The 24,308-nt window shown below is 50.5% G+C and overlaps 1 protein-coding gene across 4 annotated transcripts; it reads left to right on the top strand.

Annotated features, from left to right (window-relative positions):
* Positions 1-4,054: 4,054 nt before the first annotated feature.
* Positions 4,055-24,303, top strand: TAF6L (TATA-box binding protein associated factor 6 like). Of its 4 annotated transcripts, XM_032283067.1 has the most exons (12): positions 4,055-4,260; positions 4,577-4,901; positions 10,026-10,185; positions 11,323-11,409; positions 13,109-13,259; positions 13,416-13,466; positions 14,012-14,106; positions 17,499-17,573; positions 17,719-17,939; positions 18,308-18,440; positions 23,218-23,346; positions 23,475-24,303. In XM_032283067.1, exons 3-12 carry the CDS (start codon positions 10,039-10,041, stop codon positions 24,252-24,254), a joined length of 1,869 nt encoding a protein of 622 aa, XP_032138958.1. In that variant the 5' UTR covers positions 4,055-4,260; positions 4,577-4,901; positions 10,026-10,038; the 3' UTR covers positions 24,255-24,303. The 4 variants fall into 4 exon arrangements, with proteins under 4 accessions (XP_032138958.1, XP_032138959.1, XP_032138957.1 ...); XM_032283068.1 differs by lacking the exon at positions 14,012-14,106; XM_032283066.1 differs by lacking the exon at positions 4,055-4,260 and having other exon boundaries at positions 4,772-4,901; positions 13,082-13,259.
* Positions 24,304-24,308: the final 5 nt, after the last annotated feature.

Raw genomic sequence — 24,308 nt, 5'->3', positions numbered from 1 at the left:
CTCCCAAAGTGCTGGGATTACAGGCTTGAGCCACCGCGCCCGGCCTCCATCTATGAAATCTCAATTCAATTATTATTATTTTTTTTTTTGAGGCGGAGTTTCACTCACGTTACCCAGGCTGGAGTGCAATGGCGCGATCTCGGCTCCCCGCAACCTCCGCCTCCTGGGTTCAGGCAATTCTCCTGCCTCAGCCTCCTGAGTAGCTGGGATTACAGGCATGCACCACCATGCCCAGCTAATTTTTTGTATTTTTGGTAGAGACGGGGTTTCACCATGTTGACCAGGATGGTCTCGATCTCTTGACCTCGTGATCCACCCGCCTCGGCCTCCCAAAGTGCTGGGATTACAGGCTTGAGCCACCGCGCCCGGCCTCAATTATGTTTTTTTTCTTTAGCTTTCTTTGACTTCCTTGGGATACAGAGCTTTGTGGCAGAAAACAAGAAAGCATGGTATTTGCATTAGTAACGGAGCTGGTTTAAGTCTTAGCTGAACTCAGGAGGTTGAGGCAGGGGAATCGCTTAAACCTGGCATGGGGAGGTTGTAGTGAGCTGAGGTCCCTCCACTGTACTCCAGCCTGGGTGACAGAGTGGGACTCCATCTTAGCTAAAGAAAAAAAACAAAAAAAAGGCCGGGCGCGGTGGCTCAAGCCTGTAATCCCAGCACTTTGGGAGGCCGAGGCGGGTGGATCACGAGGTCAAGAAATCGAGACCATCCTGGTCAACATGGTGAAACCCCGACTCAACTAAAAAAAAAATACAAAAAATTAGCTGGGCATGGTGGCACGTGCCTGTAATCCCAGCTACTAAGGAGGCTGAGGCAGGAGAATTGCCTGAACCCGGGAGGCGGAGGTTGCGGTGAGCCGAGATCACGCCATTGCACTCCAGCCTGGGTAACGTGAGTGAAACTCCGTCTCAAAAAAAAAAAAAAAAAAAAAAAAAAAAAAATTCTTAGCTGGATGACCTGTTTCCCATTATAAAATGGGCAGAAAACCCTCCTTGGAGGTTGCTGTATCAGAGATCATATGTTCAGGTGGCTGGCATAGAGCATCATCCATGATGGGCCCTCAACTGTTAATTATAATAATTATTATATAATGCATATAGTAATGCATCCCAAAGCCGATACGGTGGTGTGTATCTGTAGTTTCAGCTACTTAGGAGGTTGAGGTGGGAGGATCTCTGGAGTCCAGGAGTTCTTTCCAAGTTCTCGAATAGAACCACCCATTTATAAGTGGTGTAGGGGAATAACACCAAGCCTGGAAGGAAGAGACTGATGGACAGAGAAGCAGCTCATGGATCCTGAGCATGTGGGTGCTGGTGAGGATGTAGGGTGTGGCATCGAAATGGCTGGCACTAATTAAAAAAAAAAAAGAAGGGCCGGGCGCGGTGGCTCAAGCCTGTAATCCCAGCACTTTGGGAGGCCGAGGCGGGCGGATCACAAGGTCAAGAGATCAAGACCATCCTGGTCAACATGGTGAAACCCCGTCTCTACTAAAGCTACAAAAAATTAGCTGGGCATGGTGGCGCGTGCCTGTAATCCCAGCTACTCAGGAGGCTGAGGCAGGAGAATTGCCTGAACCCAGGAGGCGGACGTTGCGGTGAGCCGAGATCGCGCCATTGCACTCCAGCCTGGGTAACATGAGTGAAACTCCGTCTCAAAAAAAAAAAAGAGGTCACAGGCTAATAGAGTACCATGTGCTTGCAACATGCTGAATCCTTTACACACATTTCTGAATCTCCACAACAGTTCCATAGAGTAGATTTTGTTATCCTGCTTTGTAGTTGATGAGACAGGTCAGACAGGTCAACTAATGTGCCTAAGGTCACACAGCTAGTGAGCTGTGATTCTTTAAAAAGAGTCTGGGCCTGGGGCAGTGGCTCATACCTGTAATCCCAGCGCTTTGAGAGGCCGAGGTGGTCAGATCACTTGAGGTCAGAAGTTTGAGACCAGCCTGGCCAACATGGCAAAAACCAGTCTCTACTAAAAATACAAAAATTAGCCAGGTGTGGTGGTGCGTGCCTGTAATCCCAGCTACTCAAGAGGCTGAGGCACAAGAATTGCTCGAACCGGGGAGGTGGAGGTTGCAGTGAGCCAAGATTGCTCTACTGCATTCCAGTCTGGGCGACAGAGACTGTCTCAAAAAGAAAAAAAAAAAGACCGGGCAATGTGGTTCATGCCTGTAATCCCAGCACTTTGGTAGGCTGCTGGTAGATCACAAGGTCAGAAATTGAAGATCAGCCTGGGCAAAGAGTGAAACTTTGTCTCTACTAAAAATATAAAACTTACAAAACAGCCGGGCGTGGTGTTGGGCACTTATGATCCCAGCTACCCGGGAGGCTAAGGCAGGAGAATCGGTTGAAACGGGGCATGGTGGTTCACGCCTGTAATTCCAGCACTTTGGGAGGTAGAGGCAGGTAGATGACCTGAGGTTGGGAGTTTGAGACCAGCTTGACCAACATGGAGAAATCCCTGTCTGTACTAAAAATACAAAATTAGCTGGGCATGGTGGCACATGCCTGTAATCCTAGCTACTCAGGAGGCTGAGGTAGGAGAACTGCTTGAACCCAGGAGGCAGAGGTGAGCCAAGATCACGCCATTGTGCTCCAGCCTGGGCAACAAGGGTAAAACTCTGTCTCAAAAAAACCCCGAAAAAACAAAAAAACAGGAGGCAGAGGTTGCAGTGAGCTGAGATTACGCCACTGCACTCCAATCTTGGCGACAGAGCAAGACTCCATCTCAAAAAGTAAATGAAGGCCGGGCTTGGTGGCTCACTCCTGTAATCCTAGCACTTTGGGAAGCCGAGGTGGGTGGATCACTTGAGGTCAGGAGTTCAGGACCAGCCTGGCCATCATAGTGAAAACCTATCTTTAAATAAATTTTTTTAAAAAAGGAAAAAACAGTAAATAAAAATAAAAATTAAAAACAGTCTGACTCCAAAGCCATCATAGTTCTTACCAGGCACTGGGTGTGTGGAGCGAGCTACCTTTCTCTCGTCTGTGGCCATGGGGGTTACTGCCTTCCCTGGTCCCTGCCTCAACTCAGATTGGGAGCAAATGAGCTCCAGACGGGTTGAATACAGGTTCACTATCTCTAATAGGTCCCTGGCAGTCCCAGCCTCCCTACCGTCTTCTAGTGTCTCCAAGGTTGCTGATGGCTGTCCAGATTAGTAAACCTAAGCAAGAAGTTCTGGCAGCCCAGGTCTGGCTGAGCTGACTTCAGACTCAGTCAGACCTTAAAGGAGAACTCCCTCTCTTTCCCTTAATGCACAGGTGGACAGACACTTGAAACCACTTGTAATGTGGTTCTGAATATGACTGGAAGAGACTCAGCAGAGTCACAGTCTCCTCAGGTGGGGTTGTCATGGCAACCACGGTGGCATCCATCTGGCTTTGCCAGCTCGGGTCCCAGAGGATTTTCTTTTCCAGCGGCAGCACCATCTAGCCCTGAGAGTGGGGAAGAGAATGTGTATATTCATGCTCCCTTAGTTCACCCTGTGTGAACTACCCCATCTTGGGTGAACCTAACAGAATTCACTGCATGCCTGGTGACATAAGAGAGAAAGTTAGTTTAACCTCCAACTCGGCCAGGGACTCTCACAAACATTAATCTACTACAACCCTGTGAAGTGGGCATTATCCCATATTAGGTAATTTGCCCAAAGGCAGTGTCAGAATTATTTATTTATTTATTTTTATACTTTCCTTTTCCTTTTTTTTCACCATGTTGGCCAGAAGGCAGTATCAGAATTTTAACCCAGTTCTGTCTGATTCCAAATATCATCCTTTACTCGCTAAGCCCGCCGCTTACCAATTGAGAACGGCCCAAGTCGCTGCTATCGCAGTGGGAGTTGGAGAAAGAGAGCTGTCAGTGTGGGCGTGCAACGGTCATGCAAGGGGAGGTAGGCCAGGGCTTATATTTGGTCCACAAGCGTGGGAAGAATGCGAAGTAGGTGCAGAAAGAGCAGAACCCTGGAGTCCGGAGCTTGCACGGGATGTTTGGCGCGGTCAGAAGTCCCCTCTGCCTGCAGAGATCACCTACCGAGAGCCCCTTCTGTCCCTCCAGGATGGGGAAGTGGCAGGTGATATTGGGGAGGTAGGCTGGGAAGGAAAACTCAGCCGGACACCAAAATCTAAAGCTTTACTGCAGCTGCGAAAATGGAAGTGCTCAGAAACTTGGGAGCAAACAAGACCAACAAAATGGGGACGCTGTCCTTGAGACTGTTTATTTCCTCGTTATTATTGTGGCGAATAAAAAAATAAAGTTAGCCGGGCGCGGTGGCTCAAGCCTGTAATCCCAGCACTTTGGGAGGCCGAGGCGGGTGGATCACGAGGTCAAGAGATCGAGACCATCCTGGTCAACATGGTGAAACCCCGTCTCTACTAAAAATACAAAAAATTAGCTGGGCATGGTGGCGTGTGCCTGTAATCCCAGCGACTCAGGAGGCTGGGGCAGGAGAATTGCCTGAACCCGGGAGGCGGAGGTTGCGGTGAGCCGAGATCGCGCCATTGCACTCCAGCCTGGGTAACAAGAGCGAAACTCCGTCTCAAAAAAAAAATAAATAAATAAATAAATAAAGTTAAAAAACAGGATATACTTATTAAACGTGTGTCAGAACGTAATACACACCTACTCCCAAACCTAGCAAGAGAGGTTGCTTTAAGAAGCGCGACTCTTCAGCATCACGTGACCGCCGGTCTTTACAGCCTGTTCACACTGACCAATCAGGTGCCGAGAAGCCTCCTGGAGGGCGGAAACTTTCCAAGGCACCCGAGGAGATAGGTTATACTCGTCGAGGGCGGGGCTGGGGCGCCGAGAGAGGGAATTAGTGTGAGCTGGGTGAGTGGGCGCCGCCGCTGCCGCCGTCGTCTCGGTAGCCGCCTTTGCCACGCCGGGGCCCTCAGGTGAGTAGGCCTTGCCCGGGCCCAAGTACTCCCCATTCCCGCGGCGAACCGCTTACTCACTGGACTTGGAGTCCGCTCCGCGGAGGCCCGCCCCCTTTGCTGACCACGTGACCCAAGTTCAGTGACTCCTGACCTCCTCTACCCCCCGGGATCTGGTTGGGGGGCGAGGCCGGGCGGGAGGTTGAGCGTTGCGGAAGCCCTTCCCGCGGAGGTCAGTTCCCACGCCTCCTAGCCAGCATGACTAGTGGCTGAGGATGCGGAGGAGAGGAGGCTGAGGAGCGGGAGACCTTGGGCACAGCCACACTTCATGGGGGCTTAATACGGGTACAAAATAGGAAAACTCCCTCGGCGCCTTCCGCGTGGGTGGACTAAATGCTCCCATTTTACAGATAGGAAAATTGCAGCTTAACAATGATCTGTTGGTGGGCCTAGGGTCAGCGAGGGTAGGTCTCCAACTGCATGTCTTTGGGCTGGAATCCAGGCCTTGTTCTCCGTACAGCTGGCCCCTAGGAGCAAGAGATTGAGTCCCTGTGCCCCTTCCCTACTTAGTGCTCACTACAGGATCTTGGAGCAGTCATGCAATATTTAACACCTTTGAGGTTTGATTTCCCTTCCTGTGAAATAGACGAAATATATAATAGTATTTATTATTGAGAATATAATGAAGTAATCCATATAAAGCACTTAGCTCAGTGTCTCAGGCATAGTACAGTGCTTACAAGAATAGGTCTTTGGCCGGGGCGGTGGCTCACGCCTGTAATCCCAACACTTTGGAAGGCCGAGGCGGGCGGATCACAAGGTCAGGTGTTAGACAGCCTGGCCAGCATGGTGAGACTCCATCTCTACTAAACAAATACGAAAAATTAGCTGGGCATGGTGATGCACGCCTGTAGTCCCAGCTACTCGGGAGACTGAGGCAGGAGAATTGCTTGAACCTGGCAGGCGGAGTTTGCAGTGAGCCGAGATCGCACCACTGCACTCCAGCCTGGGTGACAGAGTGAGACTCCTTCTGAAAAAAAGAATAGCTCTTTGTGGCAGGGCGCAATGGCTCATAGCCTGTAATCCTTGAACTTTGGGAGACCAAGGCAGGCAGATTGGCTGAGCTCAGGAGTTCGAGACCAACCTGGGCAACACCGTGAAACCCTGTCTGTACCAAAATAAAAAAAATTAGCTGGGAGTGGTGGCCTCTTCCTGTTGTCCCAGCTACTCTGAAGGCTGAGGCAGGAGAATTGCTTGAACCAGGGTGGTGGAGGTTGCAGTGAGCCCAGATCACACTACTGCACTCCATCCTGGGTGACAAAGCAAGACTCCATCTCCAAAAAAAAAAAAAAAAAAAATTAGCTCTTTGTGCCAGGCACGATGTAATTACAGGCTCATGCCTGTAATCCTAGCAACTTTGGGAGGCCCAGGTGGATGGATCACCTAAGGTCAGGAGTTCCAGACCAGCTTGGTTAACATAGTGAAACTCCATCTCTACTAAAAATACAAAAATTAGCCAGGCGTGGTGGTGCATGCCTGTAATTCCAGCTACTTGGGAAGCGGAGGTTGCAGTGAGCCGAGATGGCGCCACTGCACTCCAGCCTGGGTGACAGAGTGAGGCTTCATCTCCAAAAAATAAAAATAAAAAATAAGAATAGCTTTTCTTTCTTTCAGAAAGTCTTTTTTTTTTTTTTTTTTGAGATGGAGTTTTGCCCTTGTTCTTTGTTCTTGTCGCCCAGGCTGGAGTGCAATGGCGTGATCTCGGCTCATCGCAACCTCTGCCTCCTGGGTTCAAGCAGTTCCCCTGCCTCGGCCTCCTAAGTAGCTGGGGTCACAGGCATGCGCCATTATGCCCTGCTAATTTTTGTATTTTTAGTAGAAATGGGGTTTCTCCATGTTGGTCAGGTTGGTCTCAAACTCCCGACCTCAGGTGATCTGCCTGTCTTGGCCTCCCAAAGTGTTGAGATTACAGGCGTGAGCCACCGCGCCTGGCCGAAAGTCTTTTTAAAATTTTTTTTATTATAATTTTTCTTTGAGAAGGAATCTCGCTCTGTCACCCAGGCTGGAGTACAGTGGTCTGATCTCGGGTCACTGCAACTTCCACCTCCTGGGTTCAGGCAATTCTCGTGCCTCAGCCTCAAGAGTAGCTGGAATTACAGGCCTGTGCCACCACACCCGGCTACTTTTCTGTATTTTTATTAGAGACAGGGTTTCACCATGTTGGCCAGGATGGTTTTAGTTTCCTGACCTCGTGCCTCCCAAAGTGCCGGGATTATAGGTGTGACCCACTGCGCCCAGCCTCAGCAAGTCTTTACTGGGGGTGTGTTATGTACCGACACAGTGCTGGACACTGGATATGCAAAGGTGAGCAGACAGACTCTGTCACCCAGCTGGAATGCAGAGGTGTGATCTCGGCTCACGGCAGACTCCACCCCTTGGGTTCAAGTGAATGTCCCATCTCAGCCTCCTAGTAGTTGAGATTACAGGCATGCACCATGGTACCTTTCTAATTTTTGTATTTTTAGTAGAGATGGGGTTTCACCATGTCTGTCAGACTGGTCGGGAACTCCTGACCTCGGAGTTCCAGATCTACCCATCTCACCTCCCAAAGTGCTGGGATTACAGGTGTCAGCCACCTTGCCTGGCTTATAATTACAAATTCTTTACTTAAAAATTTTTTTTTTGAGATGGAAGTTTTGCCCTTGTTGCCCAGGCTGGAGTGCAATGGCGTGATCTCGGCTCACCACAACCTCCGTCTCCTGGTTTCAAGCCTTGAGAGTAGCTGGGATTACAGGCATGTGCCACCACCCCTGGCTAATTTTGTATTTTTAGTAGAGACTGGTTTTTTCCATGTTAGTCAGGCTGGTCTTGAACTCCCGACCTCAGGTGATTCTCCCACCTCGGCCTCCCAAAGTGCTGGGATTACAAGTGTGAGCCACCGTGCTCGGCTACAAATTATTATAACTGGTTTGAAGGCAGAGTGCAAGAATGTTGGGGGATCTAGGAAGACTTCCCTGAGCAATTCAGATTTGAACTTCCCTTCAGATTTGAACTGAAATCTGAAGGAGTGAATATTGGTTCACTAGACAAAGGGATTGGGGGTGGAGTAGAGTGTTCCAAACGGAGGTAACGAAGTTCAAAGGTCCTGAAATAGGTTTATTTGAGGAACTGACTGGAGGCCACAGGTGGAAATGCAGAACACAAGAAAGTAAGAAGTAATGGCTGAGTACAGTGGCTTGCACCTGTAATCCCAGTACTTTGGGAGGCCAAGGCGGGCAGATCATGAGGTCAAGAGATCAAGACCATCCTGGCCAACATGGTGGAACCCCGTCTCTACTAAAAATATGAAAATTAGCTGGGTGTGGTGGCACACACCTGTAGTCCCAGCTACTCGGGGGGCTGAGGCAGGAGAATCTTTGAACCTGGGAGGCAGAGGTTGCGGTGAGCCAAGATCATGCTGCGGCATTCCAGCCTGGTGACAAAGCAAGACTCCATCTCAAAAAGAAAGTACGAGGTAAGAGGTGTTGCAGAAGTAGTAGGCAGCAAATGAAGCCTCCAGAGCTATTGTACAAGTTTGTTCTTTATTTCAAAGACAATGGGGGAGCAGTCGGGAGGAGTGCTTTGCAGAAGCCGGGTAGCGGCCCATTAGATGTAGGGACCTGAACATCACTGGTGACCCATTCATCCCTGGCAGAGGAATCGTGGGGGCAGTGCCTGGGTGGGTCATCATGGCACTGGGCCTTCCTGTCGGAGGTGCTGATGCCGCACTTTGGCGCATGTGAGCCACCTTCTCATTGTGGTGTTTGTTGTTGGAGTGAGTCATCAGCTGTTGTTTTTGTCAGGTTCTTATTGCGCCATATCTTGTGAACAAAACAGATTTCTGCATTTAGGCCTTGCAGCCAAATTGGGGAAGACCAGACACATGGGCAAAAAGCACAGCTACTATTTAGCCTGAGCAACATGACAAAACCCCGTCTCCACCAAAAATAAAAGTTGGGCATAGTGGCTTACACTTGTAATTCTAGCACTTTGGGAGGCTGAGGCAGGTAGATTACGAGGTCAGGAGTTTGAGATCAGCCTGGCCAACATGGTGAAACCCCGTCTCTACTAAAAATACAAAAATTAGCTGGGTGTGGTGGTGGGCGCCTGTAACCCCAGCTACTTGGGAGGCTGAGTCAAGAATATCACTTGAACCCAGGAGGTGGAGGTTGCAGTGACATGAGATCGTGCCATTGCACTCCAACCTGGGCAACAGGGCGAGACTCTGTCTCAAAAACAAAAATTAGCCAGGCGTGGTGGCGGGTGCCTGTAATTCCAGCTACTCAGGAGATTGAGGCCGAAAGTTGCTTGAACCTTGGAGGCAGAGGTTGCAGTAAGCTGAGATTGGGCCACTGCACTCCAGCCTGACTGACAGAGCGATAATCTGTCTCAAAAAAAAAAAAAAAAAAAAGATGGGGTAATTTATAAAGGAAAGAGGTTGAATTGGCTCACTGTTCCTGAGTGCTGGAGAGACCTGAGGAAACTTACAATCATGATGGAAGAGGAAGCAAACTTGTCTTTCTTCATGTGGCTGCAGCAAGGAGAAGTGCTGAGCAAAAGGGGGAAAGCCCCTTATGCAACCATTAGATCTTCTGAGAACTCACTCACTGTCAGGAGAACAGCATTAGGGAAACTGCCCCCTTGATTCAGTTATCTCCACCTGGTTTCGCCCTTGACATGGGGAGATTATTAGAATTCAAGGCGAGAGTTGTGTGGGGACACAGAGCCAAACCATATCGTCTCATTTTCACAGCAACCCTGTGAGCTAGAGACAGCAGGGATGACTGTGCCTGTTTTACAGTTTAGGACACAACGGCTCAGACTGATGGAGGCCTTGGCCAAATCCACATAGACAGTGGCAAGGCAGAAATGAGACCTAGCTCTTTGAACCCCAAGGCCTTGGACTTTCTCTAGCTTCACCGCTTTGGCCCACTGGCCAGTCTGTTTCCTTCTCTGAGCCTCAGTTTCCTCATCTGGGTACTCAGAGCTCCTTTTTCAGAAACTCCAGAGCACGAGCAGCAAGACTGGTGTGGAGGGTCTTGGGTCACGCTCCTGGCTCTCCGGGAGGCTGGGGCAGCTTTTCTAATCTTCCCTCTCCACTCGTAGCTCCACTGGGGCCATGTCGGAGAGAGAAGAGCGGCGATTTGTGGAGATCCCTCGGGAGTCTGTCCGGCTCATGGCAGAGAGCACAGGCCTGGAGCTGAGCGATGAAGTGGCGGCCCTGCTTGCAGAGGACGTGTGCTATCGTCTGAGAGAGGCCACGCAGGTTACTCTCCCCTCACGCCCCATACCTCCAACTTTCCTTGTTCCTGCCTTTTTACTCACCTCCGCCCTCACTGATGTATTCACGTGTGTTGGATAGAGCAGGCGCCCAGTGAACAAATCACCCTGAGTGTGGTGGCATGCGCCTGTCACCCTCAGTGATTTGTTTACTGGGCACCTGCTCTATCCAGCAGACACAGTCCATGCCTTTACAGAGCTCCACGTCTAGCTGTCCGGGCTTCTAGCAGACATAGCTCTTGCCGGGCATCTCCTCATGTGCTCCTCACCACAGCCCTGCTGGGCATGCAGAGCGGGTAGATACTCTCATTCTGCATGTGAGAAACTGAGGTGCAGACAGAAGATGTGACTCCCGGGAGATGTTTTTGTACAAGAGCAGAGACAGAATCTAGGCTTCTGGGCTGGGCGAGGTGGCTCACGCCTATAATCCCAGCACTTTGGGAGGCCGAGGCAGGTGGATCACCTGAGGTCAGGAGTTCAAGACCAGCCTGACCAACATGCTGAAACCATGTCTCTACTAAATATACAAAAATTAGCCGGGCATGGTGGCACGAGCCTGTAATCTCAGCTACTTGGGAGACTGAGACAGGAGAATCGCTTGAACCCAGGAAGGGGAGATTGCAGTGAGCCGAGATCATGCCGTTGTGCTCCAGCCTGGGCAACAAGAGCAAAACTGCGTCTCAAAAAATAAAATAATCAGCCAGGCGCAGTGGCTCATGGCTGTAATCCCTAGCACTTTGGGAGGCCAAGGCGGGTGGTTTGCAAGGTCAGGAATTCAACACCAGCCTGGCCAACATGGTGAAACCCCCGTCTCTACTAAAAATACAAAAATTAGCTGGGTGTGGTGGCTGGTGCCTGTAATCCCAGCTACTCGGGAGGCTGAGGCAGGAGAATCACTTAAACCCAGGAGGTGGAAGTTGCAGTGAGCTGAGAGCGCACCACTATACTCCAGCCTGGGTGACAGAACGAGACCCTGTCTCAAAAAAAAAAAAAAACCTAGGTTTCTGATCGCTAAGCGTGGCCTCCTTTTTGCCTTCTCTCGACTCTAGCCCACTTCATTTGGGGTTTCCCACACCCCCTGCTCCACATCCTTTGACTCTGGCTTCTGTTCCTCCCCTCCCAGAATAGCTCTCAGTTCATGAAGCACACCAAACGCCGGAAGCTGACGGTTGAGGACTTCAACAGGGCCCTGAGATGGAGCAGCGTGGAGGTGAGTGGGGTGCAGGCCACAGAAGGCTCAGGGGGCATGAAGCCACTTCCATGTCCAGTTCAGAGGTGGCGATGTGGTGAGACATTAAGACCAAACACTGCCAGGCTCGGTGGCTCATGCCTGTAATCCCAGCAGTTTGGGAGGCCGAGACAAGCGGATCACTCGAGACCAGCAGTTTAAAGACAAGCCTGGACAACATGGCAAAACCCCATCTTTACTAAAAATACAAAAATTAGCTGGGCCTGGTGGTGCATGTCGGAATCCCAGCTACTCAGGAAGCTGAGGCATGAGAATCACTTGAACCCAGGAGGTGGAGGTTGCAGTGAGCTGAGATCGCACCATTGCACTCCAGCCTGGGCCAAAGAGTGAAACCTTGTCTCCAAAAAAAAAAAATAAATAGGTCGGATGCAGTGGCTCCGCCTGTAATCCCAGCACTTTAGGGGGCCGATGTGGGTGGATCATGAGGTCAGGAGATTGAGACCATCCTGGCCATGGTGAAACCCGTCTCTACTAAAATACAAAAAATTAGCCGGGCGTGGTGGTGCGCGCCTGTAGTCCCAGCTATTCAGGAGGCTGAGGCAGGGGAATCGCTTGAATCCGGGAGATGGAGGTTGCAGTGAGCTGAGATTGTGCCACTGCACTCCAGCCTGGCAAAAGAGCAAGATTCTGTCTCAAAAAAAAAAATAATAATAATAATAATAAAGCAAATAAATAAAAAGAAAAAAGAATAAAAAGACCAAATGCACACATAAGGGAAGCCAGAAACTCACGGCAACAGCAGGCCAGGTGCCAGGCCTAGCCCACCTGGGCTACATGTTCAGAAAAGAGGGAGAGGAGGCTGCTGGGGGCCCAGAGGTTAGAGAAAGCTTTTTGGAAGAGGTGAGACTGGAGCTGGGCCTTAAAGGGTGGGGAAGAGCTTGAGCTTGGCTTACACTAGGCCAAGAGGAAAAGAGGGCATTGAGGCTAAAGGAGGAGCCTGAGCAAGAGTATGGGTGTTAGGGCCTCGTGTGTGGTTTTTCTGGAGCAGTGAGTTCAGAGAGGAAGGTCATGTTTAGAAGACAGTGAGTTTTCAAAGTTGAGTGAGTGTGAATAAGGAGGACCAGTGCTTGGGGTGGGGGCTCAGGACCGTTCCAGTTATGGGAGAAGCAACCGTGTTCTCTCCGTTCACCCAAGGATCCCTGGATGTTCCAGGCAAGTCCCCAGCTATGGCTCTGAGCCCCAGGGTTCCACTGCTTTTCTTGGGACCTCTGGACTTCCCTCAAACATGGGCTCTCAGCTGGGCGCGATGGCTCACACCTGTAATCCCAGCACTTTGGGAGGTTGAGTCGGGTGGATCACGAGGTCAGGAGTTCGGCCCGGCCAACATGGTGAAAGCCTGTCTCTACTAAAGAGACACAAAAAAAAAAAAAAAAAAAAAAAAATAGCTGGGTGTGGTGGCACGCACCTATAATTCCAGCTACTCGGGAGGCTGAGGCAGAAGAATTGTTTGAACCTGGGAGGTGGATGTTGCAGTGAGCTGAGATCTCACCACTGCACTCCAGCCTGGGTGACAGGGTGAGACATCGTCAAAAAAAAAAAAAAAAACGAAAAGCAAACACAAAATATGGGCTCTCTGTCCTGGTCAGCAGAACCTCATCCTGGATCCTGACACCTGATCCCTCTCTGGATTCAGGCTGTTCTCCAATTCTTTTTTCCTCAGGCTGTGTGTGGTTATGGATCCCAGGAGGCGCTGCCTATGCGCCCTGCCAGAGAGGGTGAGCTCTACTTTCCTGAGGATCGAGAGGTTAACCTCGTGGAGCTGGCCCTGGCGACCAACATCCCCAAAGGCTGTGCCGAGACAGCTGTCAGAGGTGGCTGCCAGGGTCCTGCATGGGTTGGGGATTGGAGTTGGGTCGTCAAGAGAAGCGGTGATGGGCTGGCTGGTGGAAGAGGTAGAACTTGGAGGGGTGGGTGATACTCCCAAGGGTGGAACACCAGGCTGACACATCTCTCTGCACTGGTTCTAGTTCATGTCTCCTACCTGGATGGCAAAGGGAACCTGGCACCTCAAGGATCGGGTAAGGGGTGATGTGGGGAACTGGCCCTTTGGATGAATTTTCTCCCTTATGTGCTGAGGGTGGTGCCTCTGTGTCCCCGAGTCTGCATCTGACATGTGTTTACCCATGCCTGGCTTGTGCCATGGTCTAACTGGGCACTGGATTCTGCATGCAGGGCTCAGAATTGGAGATGAGAGCCCAGACCTGTAACCAGTCATGATGCAGCATGCTGGATGCCAAGACGGAAGTCTGGGCAGCATGCTGGGGTCTCTGGGGCCGTGTTTCACCCCCAGGGTATGCTGAGCAGAGCTTCACGGAGCCTGAAGCTTTCAGGAGTCTGGCAGAGGGTGGGTGGAAGATGGGACAGAGCACAGAGGTGTGCGGAGCCTAGATGGTCCAGGCTGAGCAGGCTGCTGAGAGCAATGGGAGTCTCTTGCCCTGGTTGTCCTGTCTGAATGGCTTCTTGTGGATGTGTGTGGGGATGGTGGTTGTGGGGGAGCAGGCTGGAGAGGCCAGGAGAGGGTCAGCTCTCCACCTGTCCCTGCTTCCTGCCTGTCCTCTGGCAGTGCCCAGTGCTGTGTCTTCACTGACGGATGACCTCCTCAAGTACTATCAGCAGGTGACTTGGGCTGTGCTAGGGGATGATCCGCAACTGATGAAGGTGAGCGAGTGGGCCAAGTTGGGGCACAAAGTTGAACTTGTAAATTCTTTTTTTTTTTTTTTTTTTTTTTTGAGACGGAGTTTCACTCTTGTTACCCAGGCTGGAGTGCGATGGCGCGATCTCGGCTCACCGCAACCTCCGCCTCCTGGGTTCAGGCAATTTTCCTGTCTCAGCCTCCTGAGTAGCTGGGATTACAGGCACGTGCCACCATGCCCAGCTAATTTTTTTTTTGTAGTTTTAGTAGAGACGGGGTTTCACCGTGTTGACCAGGATGGTCTCGATCTCTTGACCTCGTGATCCACCCGCCTCGGCCTCCCAAAGTGCTGGGATTACAGGCTTGAGCCACCGCGCCCGGCACTTTTTAATTTTTTTAACTTTTTTTTTTTTTTTTTGAGACAGAGCCTTGCTCTGTTGCCAGGCCTGAGTACAGTCGCGTGATCTCGGCTCACTGCAACCTTCCCCTCCTGGGTTCAAGCAATTCTCCTGCCTCAGCCTCCTGAGTAGCAGGAACTACAGGCGAGTGCCACCACACGCAGCTAATTTTTGTATTTTTAGTAGAGACGGGGTTTCACCATGTTACTCAGACTGGTCTCTTTTTTTTTTTTTTGAGACGGAGTTTTGCTCTTGTTACCCAGGCTGGAGTGCAATGGCACGATCTCGGCTCACCGCAACCTCCGCCTCCTGGGTTCAGGCAATTTTCCTGCCTCAGCCTCCTGAGTCGCTGGGATTACAGACACACGCCACCATGCCCAGCTAATTTTTTGTATTTTTAGTAGAGACGGGGTTTTACCATGTTGACCAGGATGGTCTCGATCTCTTGACCTCGTGATCCACCCGCCTCAGCCTTCCACAGTGCTGGGATTACAGGCTTGAGCCACCGCGCCCAGCCTTCAGACTGGTCTCTTACTGCTGACCTCATGATCTGCCGGCCTTGACCTCCCAAAATTCTAGGATTACAGTTTTTTAAATGTTTTAATTTAAAAAAAAAGCTTTTTTTTTTTTTTTTTTTTTTTAGATGGAGTCTCTCACTGTCTCCTAGGCTGGATGGAGTGCAGTGGTGCGATCTCAGCTCGCTGCAACCTCCACCTCCCAAGTTCAAGGCCTCTGGAGGGTACAAGTGGTAGAGGTTCAGGGCTGAGATGCATGTACTCACTCTAATACATTTTTATTGCTATTATGAAAGTGGCCCGGTGCAGTGGCTCATGCTTGTAATCCCAGGACTTTGGGAGGCCAATGCAGGTGGATCACTTGAGGTCAGGAGTTTGAAACCAGCCTGGCCAACATGGTGAAACCCCATTTTCACAAAAAATATAGAATTAGCTGGGCATTGTGGTAGGTGCCTGTAACCCCAGCTACTTAGGAGGCTGAGGCAGGCAAATCGCTTGGACCTGGGAGGCAGAGGTTGCAGTGACTCAAGATTGCGCCACTTAGGTGGATTACCTGAGATCAAGAGTTCAAGGCCAGCCTGGTCAACTTGATGAAACCCCGTATCTACTAAATATACAAAAATTAGCTGGGCATGGTGGCGGGCCCCTGTAATCCCAGCTACTCGGGAGGCTGAAGCAGGATATTCTCTTGTACCCAGGAGGCAGAGGTTGCAGTGTGCCAGGGTTGTGCCACTACACTCCAGCCTTGGCAACAAGAGCAAAACTTCCTCTCAAAAAAAAAAAAAAAACAAAAAAACCCTGGGCACAGTGGCTCATACCTGTAATACCAGCACTTTGGGAGGCTGAGCGGGCAGATCACAAGGTCAGGAGTTTGAGACCAGCCTGGCCAACATGGTGAAACCCTGTCTCTAGTAAAAATATAAAAAGTAGCTGCAGTGGTGGTGGGTGGCTGTGGTCTCAGTTACTTGGGAGGCCGAGGCAGGAGAATCACTTGAACCTGGGAGGCAGAGGTTGCAGTGAGCTGAGAAAGTGCCATTGCACTTCAGCCTGGGCAACAGAGTGAAACTCCATCTCAAAAAAAAAAAAAATCATGCCACTGCACTCCAGCCTGGCTGATAGAGCAAAACTCTGACTCAAAGAGAAAACAAAAAAGTAATACTAGTATATGTTTACTGTAGAAGTACACATAAGAACACAGAATAAGAAAGTGTGGCCGGGCACCATGGCGTGTGCATGTAGTCCCAGCTACTTGGGAGATTGAGGCAGGAGGATTGCTTGAGCCCAGGAGTTCTGGGCTGTAGTGCGCTATGCCAATCGGGTGTCTGCACTAAGTTCTGCATCAATATGGTGACTTCCCGGGAGCAGGGAACCCCCAGGTTGCTTAAGGAGGGGCGAACTGGCCTAGGTCGAAAACAGAGCAGGTCAAAACTCCTGTGCTGATCAGTAGTGGGATCGTGCCTTTGAATAGCCACTGCACTCCAGCCTGGGCAACGTAGTGAGACCCCGTCTCTTAAAAAAAAAGAAAGAAAGAAAGGGGCTGGGCACAGTGGCTCATGCCTGTAATCCCAGCACTTTGGGAGGCCGAAGTGGGTGGATCATGTGAGGCCAGGAGATTGAGATCAGTCTGGCCAACATGGTAAAACCCCATTTCTACTAAAAATACAATTAATTAGCCAGGCTTGGTGGCAGGCGCCTATAATTCCAGCTACTGGCCAGGCTGAGGCAGGAGAATCACTTGAACCTGAGAGGCAGAGGTTGTTGCAGTGAGTCAAGATCATGCCACTGCACTCCAGCCTGGGCAACAGAGTGAGACTCCGTCTTTAAAAAAAAAAAAAAAAGAAAAGAAAAAGAATCTGAAAAGTCTATTCCTCCACCTACTTTTTTTCTCTGTATCAATGACAACTACTCTCATAAAAACCTAAGTGGCATTATGTTAAGCATCTGGTTTTATAGCTTGCCTTTCTCAATTAAAAATATGTTGGACACGGCCTGGCGCGGTGGCTCACGCCTGTAATCCCAGCACTTTGGGAGGCCGAGGCGGGTGGATCACAGGGTCAAGAGATCGAGACCATCCTGGTCAACATGGTGAAACCCCGTCTCTACTAAAAATACAGAAAATCAGCTGGGCATGGTGGCGCGTGCCTGTAATCCCAGCTACTCAGGAGGCTGAGGCAGGAGAATTGCCTGAACCCAGGAGGCGGAGGTTGCGGTGAGCCGAGATCGCGCCATTGCACTCCAGCCTGGGTAACGAGCGAAACTCCGTCTCAAAAAAAAAAAAAAAAAAAAATATGTTGGACATTCAGGTTGTATTCAGTGCTATATGCAGGTATATGTGAATGAGTTTCTGTAGGTTACATTTATAGAAGTAGAATTGCTGGATCAAAGAATATGGACATTTGAAATTGTTAAACATGAATACGGTGGTATACTGCCCTCCAGAAGAATACCGTGTTCATGTTTACAATTTGCTGGTGGATCCAGTGCACTCTGGGCCCTTCCTTCTAGGTTGCGCTCCAGGACCTGCAGACAAACTCCAAGATTGGAGCACTCCTGCCTTACTTTGTGTATGTGGTCAGTGGGGTAAGTGACCGGGCTGAGACAGGGAGAATGTTTTGTAAGGTAGACATGACCCAGCAGTGTGTAGGGCTCATGGCAGGTGCTGTCAGAATGGTGGGCTCCTGCCTGTCCCCTCATGTCCCCCGAAGCTACCCTCATCTCCCAACAGGTGAAATCCGTAAGCCATGACCTGGGGCAACTGCACCGGCTGCTGCAGGTGGCACGGAGCCTGTTTCGGAATCCACACCTGTGCTTGGCGCCCTATGTCCGCTGTCTGGTGGGCAGTGTCCTCTACTGTGTCCTGGAGCCACTGGCTGCCTCCATCAACCCCCTGAATGACCACTGGATTCTGCGGGATGCAGCTGCCCTCCTGCTCAGCCACATCTTCTGGTAGCCACTGGGCCTAGAGCTGAGCAAAGGGTGGGATTGCTGCAGAGCCAAGTGGGTTGGGGAAGGGAATGGGGGGAGCTTCTGGCTTTGAGGGTCTATGAGAGGATGGGGAACCCTTTCCTTGGGGCATCCTAGCTGGTGTGCTGTGGCATAGTGGGATTCTGCAAATGGATTATAAATACGTAAAGGTATTGATTCTTCAGCCCTCAGGTCCTAGGCCAGTCATGCCAGCAGCCTTGTTCACTTAACCCCAGCATGCTACAGTGTGCTGTATAGATGCTATTTTCTTTTCTCTTTGTGTTGTCTTGTGTCCAATTGGGTGGCACCATGCCTCATTTCCCTCCCTAACTGAATGTTACTCATGACAGGACTCATGGGGACCATGTCAGTGGCCTCTATCAGCACATCCTGCTATCCCTGCAGAAGATCCTGGCAGATCCTGTGCGGCCGCTCTGCTCTCACTATGGGGCCGTTGTGGGGCTGCATGCTCTTGGCTGGAAGGTGAGGACCCGTGCCTTTCCCACAGAGCCATAAGAACTCCCATTTGTGTTAGAAAAATAGTATTTGTGTGTCTATCATAAAAATGGTATGTGCTTGTTACTGCCATGTATTGAGTTCTTGCCTCAGGCCAGGCTCAGTGATAGCTTGACTTTCCGTATGTAAATGTCTCATCCTTTCAAAAGTCCTGTATGGCAGGTACTGACGTACCCCCAGTTTTATAAATTCCTGCCCGTTCTATATTACACATTAAGAAATACCTTTGAGGCCGGGCGCGGTGGCTCAAGCCTGTAATCCCAGCACTTTGGGAGGCCGAGGCGGGTGGATCACGAGGTCAAGAGATCGAGACCATCCTGGTCAACATGGTGAAACCCCGTCTCTACTAAAAATACAAAAAATTAGCTGGGCATGGTGGTGTGTGCCTGTAATCCCAGCTACTCAGGAGGCTGAGGCAGGAGAATTGCCTGAACCCAGGAGGTGGAGGTTGCCGAGATCGCGCCATTGCACTCCAGCCTGGGTAACATGAGTGAAACTCTGTCTCAAAAAAAAAAAAAAAAAAAAAAAAAGAAATACCTTTGGCCAGGCATGGTGGCTCACTCCTTTAATCCCAACACTTTGGGAGGTGAAGGCAGGTGGATCATGTCAGGAGTTTGAAACCAGCTTGACCAACGTGGTAAAACCCTGTCTCTACGAAAAATACAAAAATTAGCTGGGCGTGGTGGCGCATGCCTATAATCCCAGCTACTCAGGAGGCTGAGGCAGGAGAATCGCTTGAACTTGGGAGGCGGAGGTGGCAGTGAGCGAAGATTGTACCACTGCACTCCAGCCTGGGCGACAAAGCAAGATTCCGTCTCAAAAAAAAAGAAAAAAGAAATACCTTCGACCAGACATGGTGGCTCACACCTTTGAGCCAGCACTTGGAGAGGCGGAAGCAGTTGAATCATGACAGGAGATTGAGACCATCCTGGCTAGCACACTGAAAACTCGTCTCTACTAAAAATATAAAACAGCCAGGTGTGCTGGTTCGCACCTGTAGTGTCAGCTACTAGGCAGGCTGAGGCAGGAGAATCCTTTGAACCTGGGAGGCGGAGGTTGCAGTGAGCCGAGATCAGGCTACTGCACTCCAGCTTGGGCAACAGAGCAAGACTCCATCTCAGAAAAAAAAATCTTCAATTCCTGATGTATTCAGCATTTTCTATTTTTATTTTATTTTTTTTTGACATGGAATCTCGCACTGTCACCCAGGCTGTAGCACAGTGGTGCGTCCGCCTCCTGGGTTCAAGCAATTCTGCTGCCTCAGCCTCCCAAGTAGCTGGGACTACAGGCATGCGCCACCGTGCCCAGCTAATTTTTTTTTGTATTTTTAGTAGAGATGGGGTTTCACCATGTTGGCCAGGATGGTCTCGATTTACTGACCTTGTGATCTGCCCACCTTGGCTTCCTAAAGTGCTGGGATTATAGGCATGAGCCATTGTGCTGGCCTGTATTTTACACATGAATAGATACTGAATTTTGTCATACCTTTTTAGCATCTATAGAAATTATCAAACAATTATGTGCTTTAAAAGTTAGGTGTTGCCGGGGGCAGTGGCTCACGCCTGTAATCCCAGCACTTATGGAGGCTGAGGTGGGTAGATCACCTGAAGTCCGGAGTTTGAGACCAACCTGGCCAACATGCTGTCTCTAATAAATACAGAATACAAAAATTAGCCGGGCATGGTGGTGCATGCCTGTAATCCCAGCTACTCTGGAGGCTGAGGCACGTGAGTCACTAGAACCTGCAAGGGGTAGGTAGCAGTGAACCGAGATTGTGCCATCGCACTCCAGCCTGGGCAAGAGTCAGACTCTGTCTCAAAAAGAAATAAAGAGGAAAAAAAAATTATCTCACCTGGTGCAGTAGCTCATGCCTGTAGTGTTTTGGGAAGCTGAGGTGGGAGGATCACTTGCGCTGAGCAGTTCAAGACTAATTGCAGCAACATAGTGAGATCTCATCTCTACAAAAAAATTTTAAAAATTAGCAAAGCGCGACTGGCATGCAGGTTCAGTCCCAGCTACTTGGGAGGCTGGGAGGATTGCTTGATCCTGGGAGGTTAAGGCTGCAAAGAGCCAGATTCCTGCACTGCATTGTGGGTGACAGCGTGAGACTGTCTCAAAAAAAAAAAAAAAAAAAAAGAAACCAATCTGTTCCTAAATTCTTTTTTTTTTTTATTTTTTTATTTTTTAATTTTTTTTATTGAGACGGAGTTTCGATCTTGTTACCCAGGCTGGAGTGCAATGGCGCGATCTCGGCTCACCGCAACCTCCGCCTCCTGGGTTCAGGCAATTCTCCTGCCTCAGCCTCCTGAGTAGCTGGGATTACAGGCACGCGCCACCACGCCCAGCTGATTTTTGTATTTTTACTAGAGACGGGGTTTCACCATGTTGACCAGGATGGTCTCGATCTCTTGACCTCGTGATCCACCCGCCTTGGCCTCCCAAAGTGCTGGGATTGCAGGCTTGAGCCACCGCGCCCGGCCTGTTCCTAAATTCTTGCTGTCCTTCGATGCTGTTGTAATGGTGTCTTTATGGCGTTTCTGTCGCCCAGGCTGGAATACAGTGGTGCGATCTCGGCTCACTGCAACCTCTGCCTCCTGGGTTCAAGCGATTCTCCTGCCTCAGCCTCCCGAGTAGCTGGAACTACAGGCGTGTGCCACCAATGCCTGGATAATTTTTTGTATTTTTAGTAGACGGGGTTTCACCATGTTATCCAGGATAGTTTCGATCTCCTGACCTCGTGATCTGCCCATCTTGGCCTCCCAAAGTGCTGCGATTACAGGCATGAGCCACCGTACCCCGCTATGGTGTTAGTTTCTTGCTCGTGTATACAAATGGAATTCACTTTCGCATTTGTATCTTCCTAAACTATCCAGTTACTTTGCTAAGTACTGGGGATACATACAGGGTATAAAGACAGATAATAGTGACCCCACTATCACTGTTACATGGGTGAAGGGCTAAGAGGGCATATGTAATGCCTATTGTTAACAGAAATTTACAGTGCAAACTGCCACCCTATACAATAAGCAGGAAAAGTACTGTCCAGCTACTTTCTTAAACTATTATTTCTAATTGTACATTCTTTGGGGATTTTAATATAGATGATCATATCATATGCAAATAATAACGGCTTTATTTTCTTTTTTTTAAGAGGCAGGGTCTCACTTTGTTGCCCAGGCTGGAGTAAGGCATGATCATAGCTCACTGCAGCTTGACCTCCTGGGTTCCACCTGGGTAGCTGGGACTATAGGCATGTGTCACTATGCCTGGCTAATTAAAAACAAGCACACAGCCGGGCGCGGTGGCTCAAGCCTGTAGTCCCAGCACTTTGGGAGGCCGAGGCGGGTGGATCACGAGGTCAAGAGATCGAGACCATCCTGGTCAACATGGTGAAACCCCGTCTCTACTAAAAATACAAAAAATTAGCTGGGCATGGTGGCACGTGCCTGTAATCCCAGCTACTCAGGAGGCTGAGGCAGGAGAATTGCCTGAACCCAGGAGGCGGAGGTTGCGGTGAGCCGAGATCGCGCCATTGCACTCCAGCCTGGGTAACAAGAGTGAAACTCCGTCTCAAAAAAAAAAAAAAAACAAAAAAAAAAAAACAAGCACAGTGGCTCACGCCTGTAATCCCAACACTTTGGGAGGCCAAGACAGGTGGATCACCTGAGATTGGGTGCTAGAGAAACATGGAGAAACTCTTTCTCTACTAAAAATACAGAATTAGCTAGGTGTGGTGGCGCATGCGTGTAATCCCAGCTACTCCAGAGGCTGAGGCAGGAGAATCACCTGAGCCTGGGAGGCAGAGGTTGCGGTGAGCCAAGATTGTGCCATTGTGCTCCAGCCTGGGCAATGAGAGCGAAACTGTGTCTCAAAAAAAAAAAAAAAAAAAAAAATTATAGAGACAGGGTCTCACTGTGTTGTCCAGGCTGTTATCAAACTCCTGGCTTCAAGTGATCCTCCAGTGGGCCTCCCAAAATGCTAAGATTATAGGCATTGAGCCCAAGAGTTTTAGACCAACCTGGGCAACATGGCAAAACCCGGTCTCTACAAAAAAGAAAAAAATTAGTGGGGTGTGGTGGCTCATACCTGTAGTCCCAGCTACTTGGGAGGCTGAGGTGGGAGGATTGCTTGAGCCCAGGTGGTTGAGGCTGCAGTGAGTCTTGATCATTCCACTAACTCCAGCCTGAGCAACAGCTAGACCCTGTCTCAAGAAAAAAAAAAAAAAAAAAGCAAAAAATCAAAACCACAAAAACATACTACTTTTGGGTTTGCTCAATTTTAGTAAGGTTTATCTATTCATGAGTGAAGTTAAACATATTTCCTCTCATGTACTCTCCTTGTCTGGTTTTAGAATCAGGGTTATACTGGCCCTAGAGAATGAGGTGGGAAGTATTTCTTTTTTACATTTACTTTTATAGGATTTAGGTCGTAGAGACGGGGTTTCTCCGTGTTGGCCAGGTTGGTCTCGAACTTCTGATTTTGTAATCTGCCTGCCTTGGCCTCCCAAAGTGCTGGGATTACAGGTGTAAGTCACTGCACACGGCCTGTACTTTTATTCCCAATGCTTAGCTTAGGTACACAGTAGGTTCCAAATAAATGTATGGCTGAATATGCCAATCAGGGAATTTAGGAGGATTGCGCCTTGTCTAGGATCAGAAATAAAGGTAGGTCTTTCATGGGAAAAGGTCCTTGAGAGGAAATAATAACGAAGAGATGCTAACTGCATTCCTTCTCTTCCTTCCAGGCAGTTGAACGAGTCCTGTATCCACACCTGTCCACTTATTGGACAAACTTGCAGGCTGTGCTGGATGATTATTCAGTATCTAATGCCCAGGTCAAAGCAGATGGGCACAAAGTCTATGGAGCCATTCTGGTGAGTGCCATCCCCATCCAGCCTCCCTTCCTTGCATGAGCTTAGCAGCCAAGCAGGCTTACTTTGGAGTACTTGATGGTCCCAGGTTCCTCGAAGTTCTTGCCTGTCTTAGTCCCTGGCTCTTACAGGTGGCTGTAGAGCGACTGCTGAAGATGAAGGCCCAGGCAGCAGAGCCCAACAGGGGTGGCCCAGGTGGCAGGGGGTGCCGGCACCTGGACGACCTGCCTTGGGACAGCCTTCTCTTGCAAGAGCCTTCTTCCGGGAGCGGTACAGAGCCCAGCTTTGGGTCCGGTCTCCCGTTGCCGCCAGGGGGCGCGGGGCCGGAGGATCCTTCTCCTTCGGTGACCCTGGCGGACATCTACCGGGAGCTCTACGCCTTCTTCGGTGACAGCTTGGCCACACGCTTCGGTACAGGCCAGCCTGCACCCACGGCTCCGCGGCCGCCCGGGGACAAGAAGGAGCCGGCGGCCGCCCCGGACTCAGTGCGGAAGATGCCGCAGCTGACGGCGAGCGCCATGGTCAGTCCGCAGGGCGACGAGAGCCCTCGGGGCAGCAGCGGCGTCGGCCCCGCGTCGGCCTCTGGGCCCGCCGCCTCTGAGAGCAGGCCCCTACCACGCGTGCACAGGGCGCGCGGAGCGCCCCGGCAACAGGGGCCCGGGGCCGGCACCCGCGACGTCTTCCAGAAGAGCCGGTTCGCCCCGCGCGGCGCCCCCCACTTTCGTTTTATCATCGCCGGGCGGCAGGCTGGGAGGCGCTGCCGCGGGCGCCTTTTCCAGACTGCCTTCCCCGCGCCATACGGGCCTAGCCCGGCCTCCCGCTACGTGCAGAAACTGCCCATGATCGGCCGCACCAGCCGCCCTGCCCGCCGGTGGGCGCTCTCGGACTACTCGCTGTACTTGCCGCTCTGAGGTGGTTGCCGCCTACGTTTTTGTAAATAAATCCCGCCTCCGGAAGTGATGTTT

This window comes from Sapajus apella, unplaced genomic scaffold (assembly GCF_009761245.1).
Source record: "Sapajus apella isolate SASKATOON/1434 unplaced genomic scaffold, GSC_monkey_1.0 scaffold14, whole genome shotgun sequence".
Classification (NCBI taxonomy): domain Eukaryota; kingdom Metazoa; phylum Chordata; class Mammalia; order Primates; family Cebidae; genus Sapajus; species Sapajus apella.
The sequence above is the reverse complement of the archived record's forward strand: the minus strand, read 5'-3'. Positions and strand labels throughout refer to the sequence as shown.

Excerpts from the sequence above, each read along its gene's own strand:
- TAF6L (XM_032283066.1), top strand. The coding sequence starts at position 10,039 with ATGTCGGAGAGAGAAGAGCGGCGATTTGTGGAGATCCCTCGGGAGTCT. Across the intron at positions 10,186-11,322 it reads GTCTGAGAGAGGCCACGCAG|AATAGCTCTCAGTTCATGAA; the intron begins GTTACTCTCCCC and ends CTCCCCTCCCAG. Across the intron at positions 14,107-17,498 it reads ATGATCCGCAACTGATGAAG|GTTGCGCTCCAGGACCTGCA; the intron begins GTGAGCGAGTGG and ends CCTTCCTTCTAG.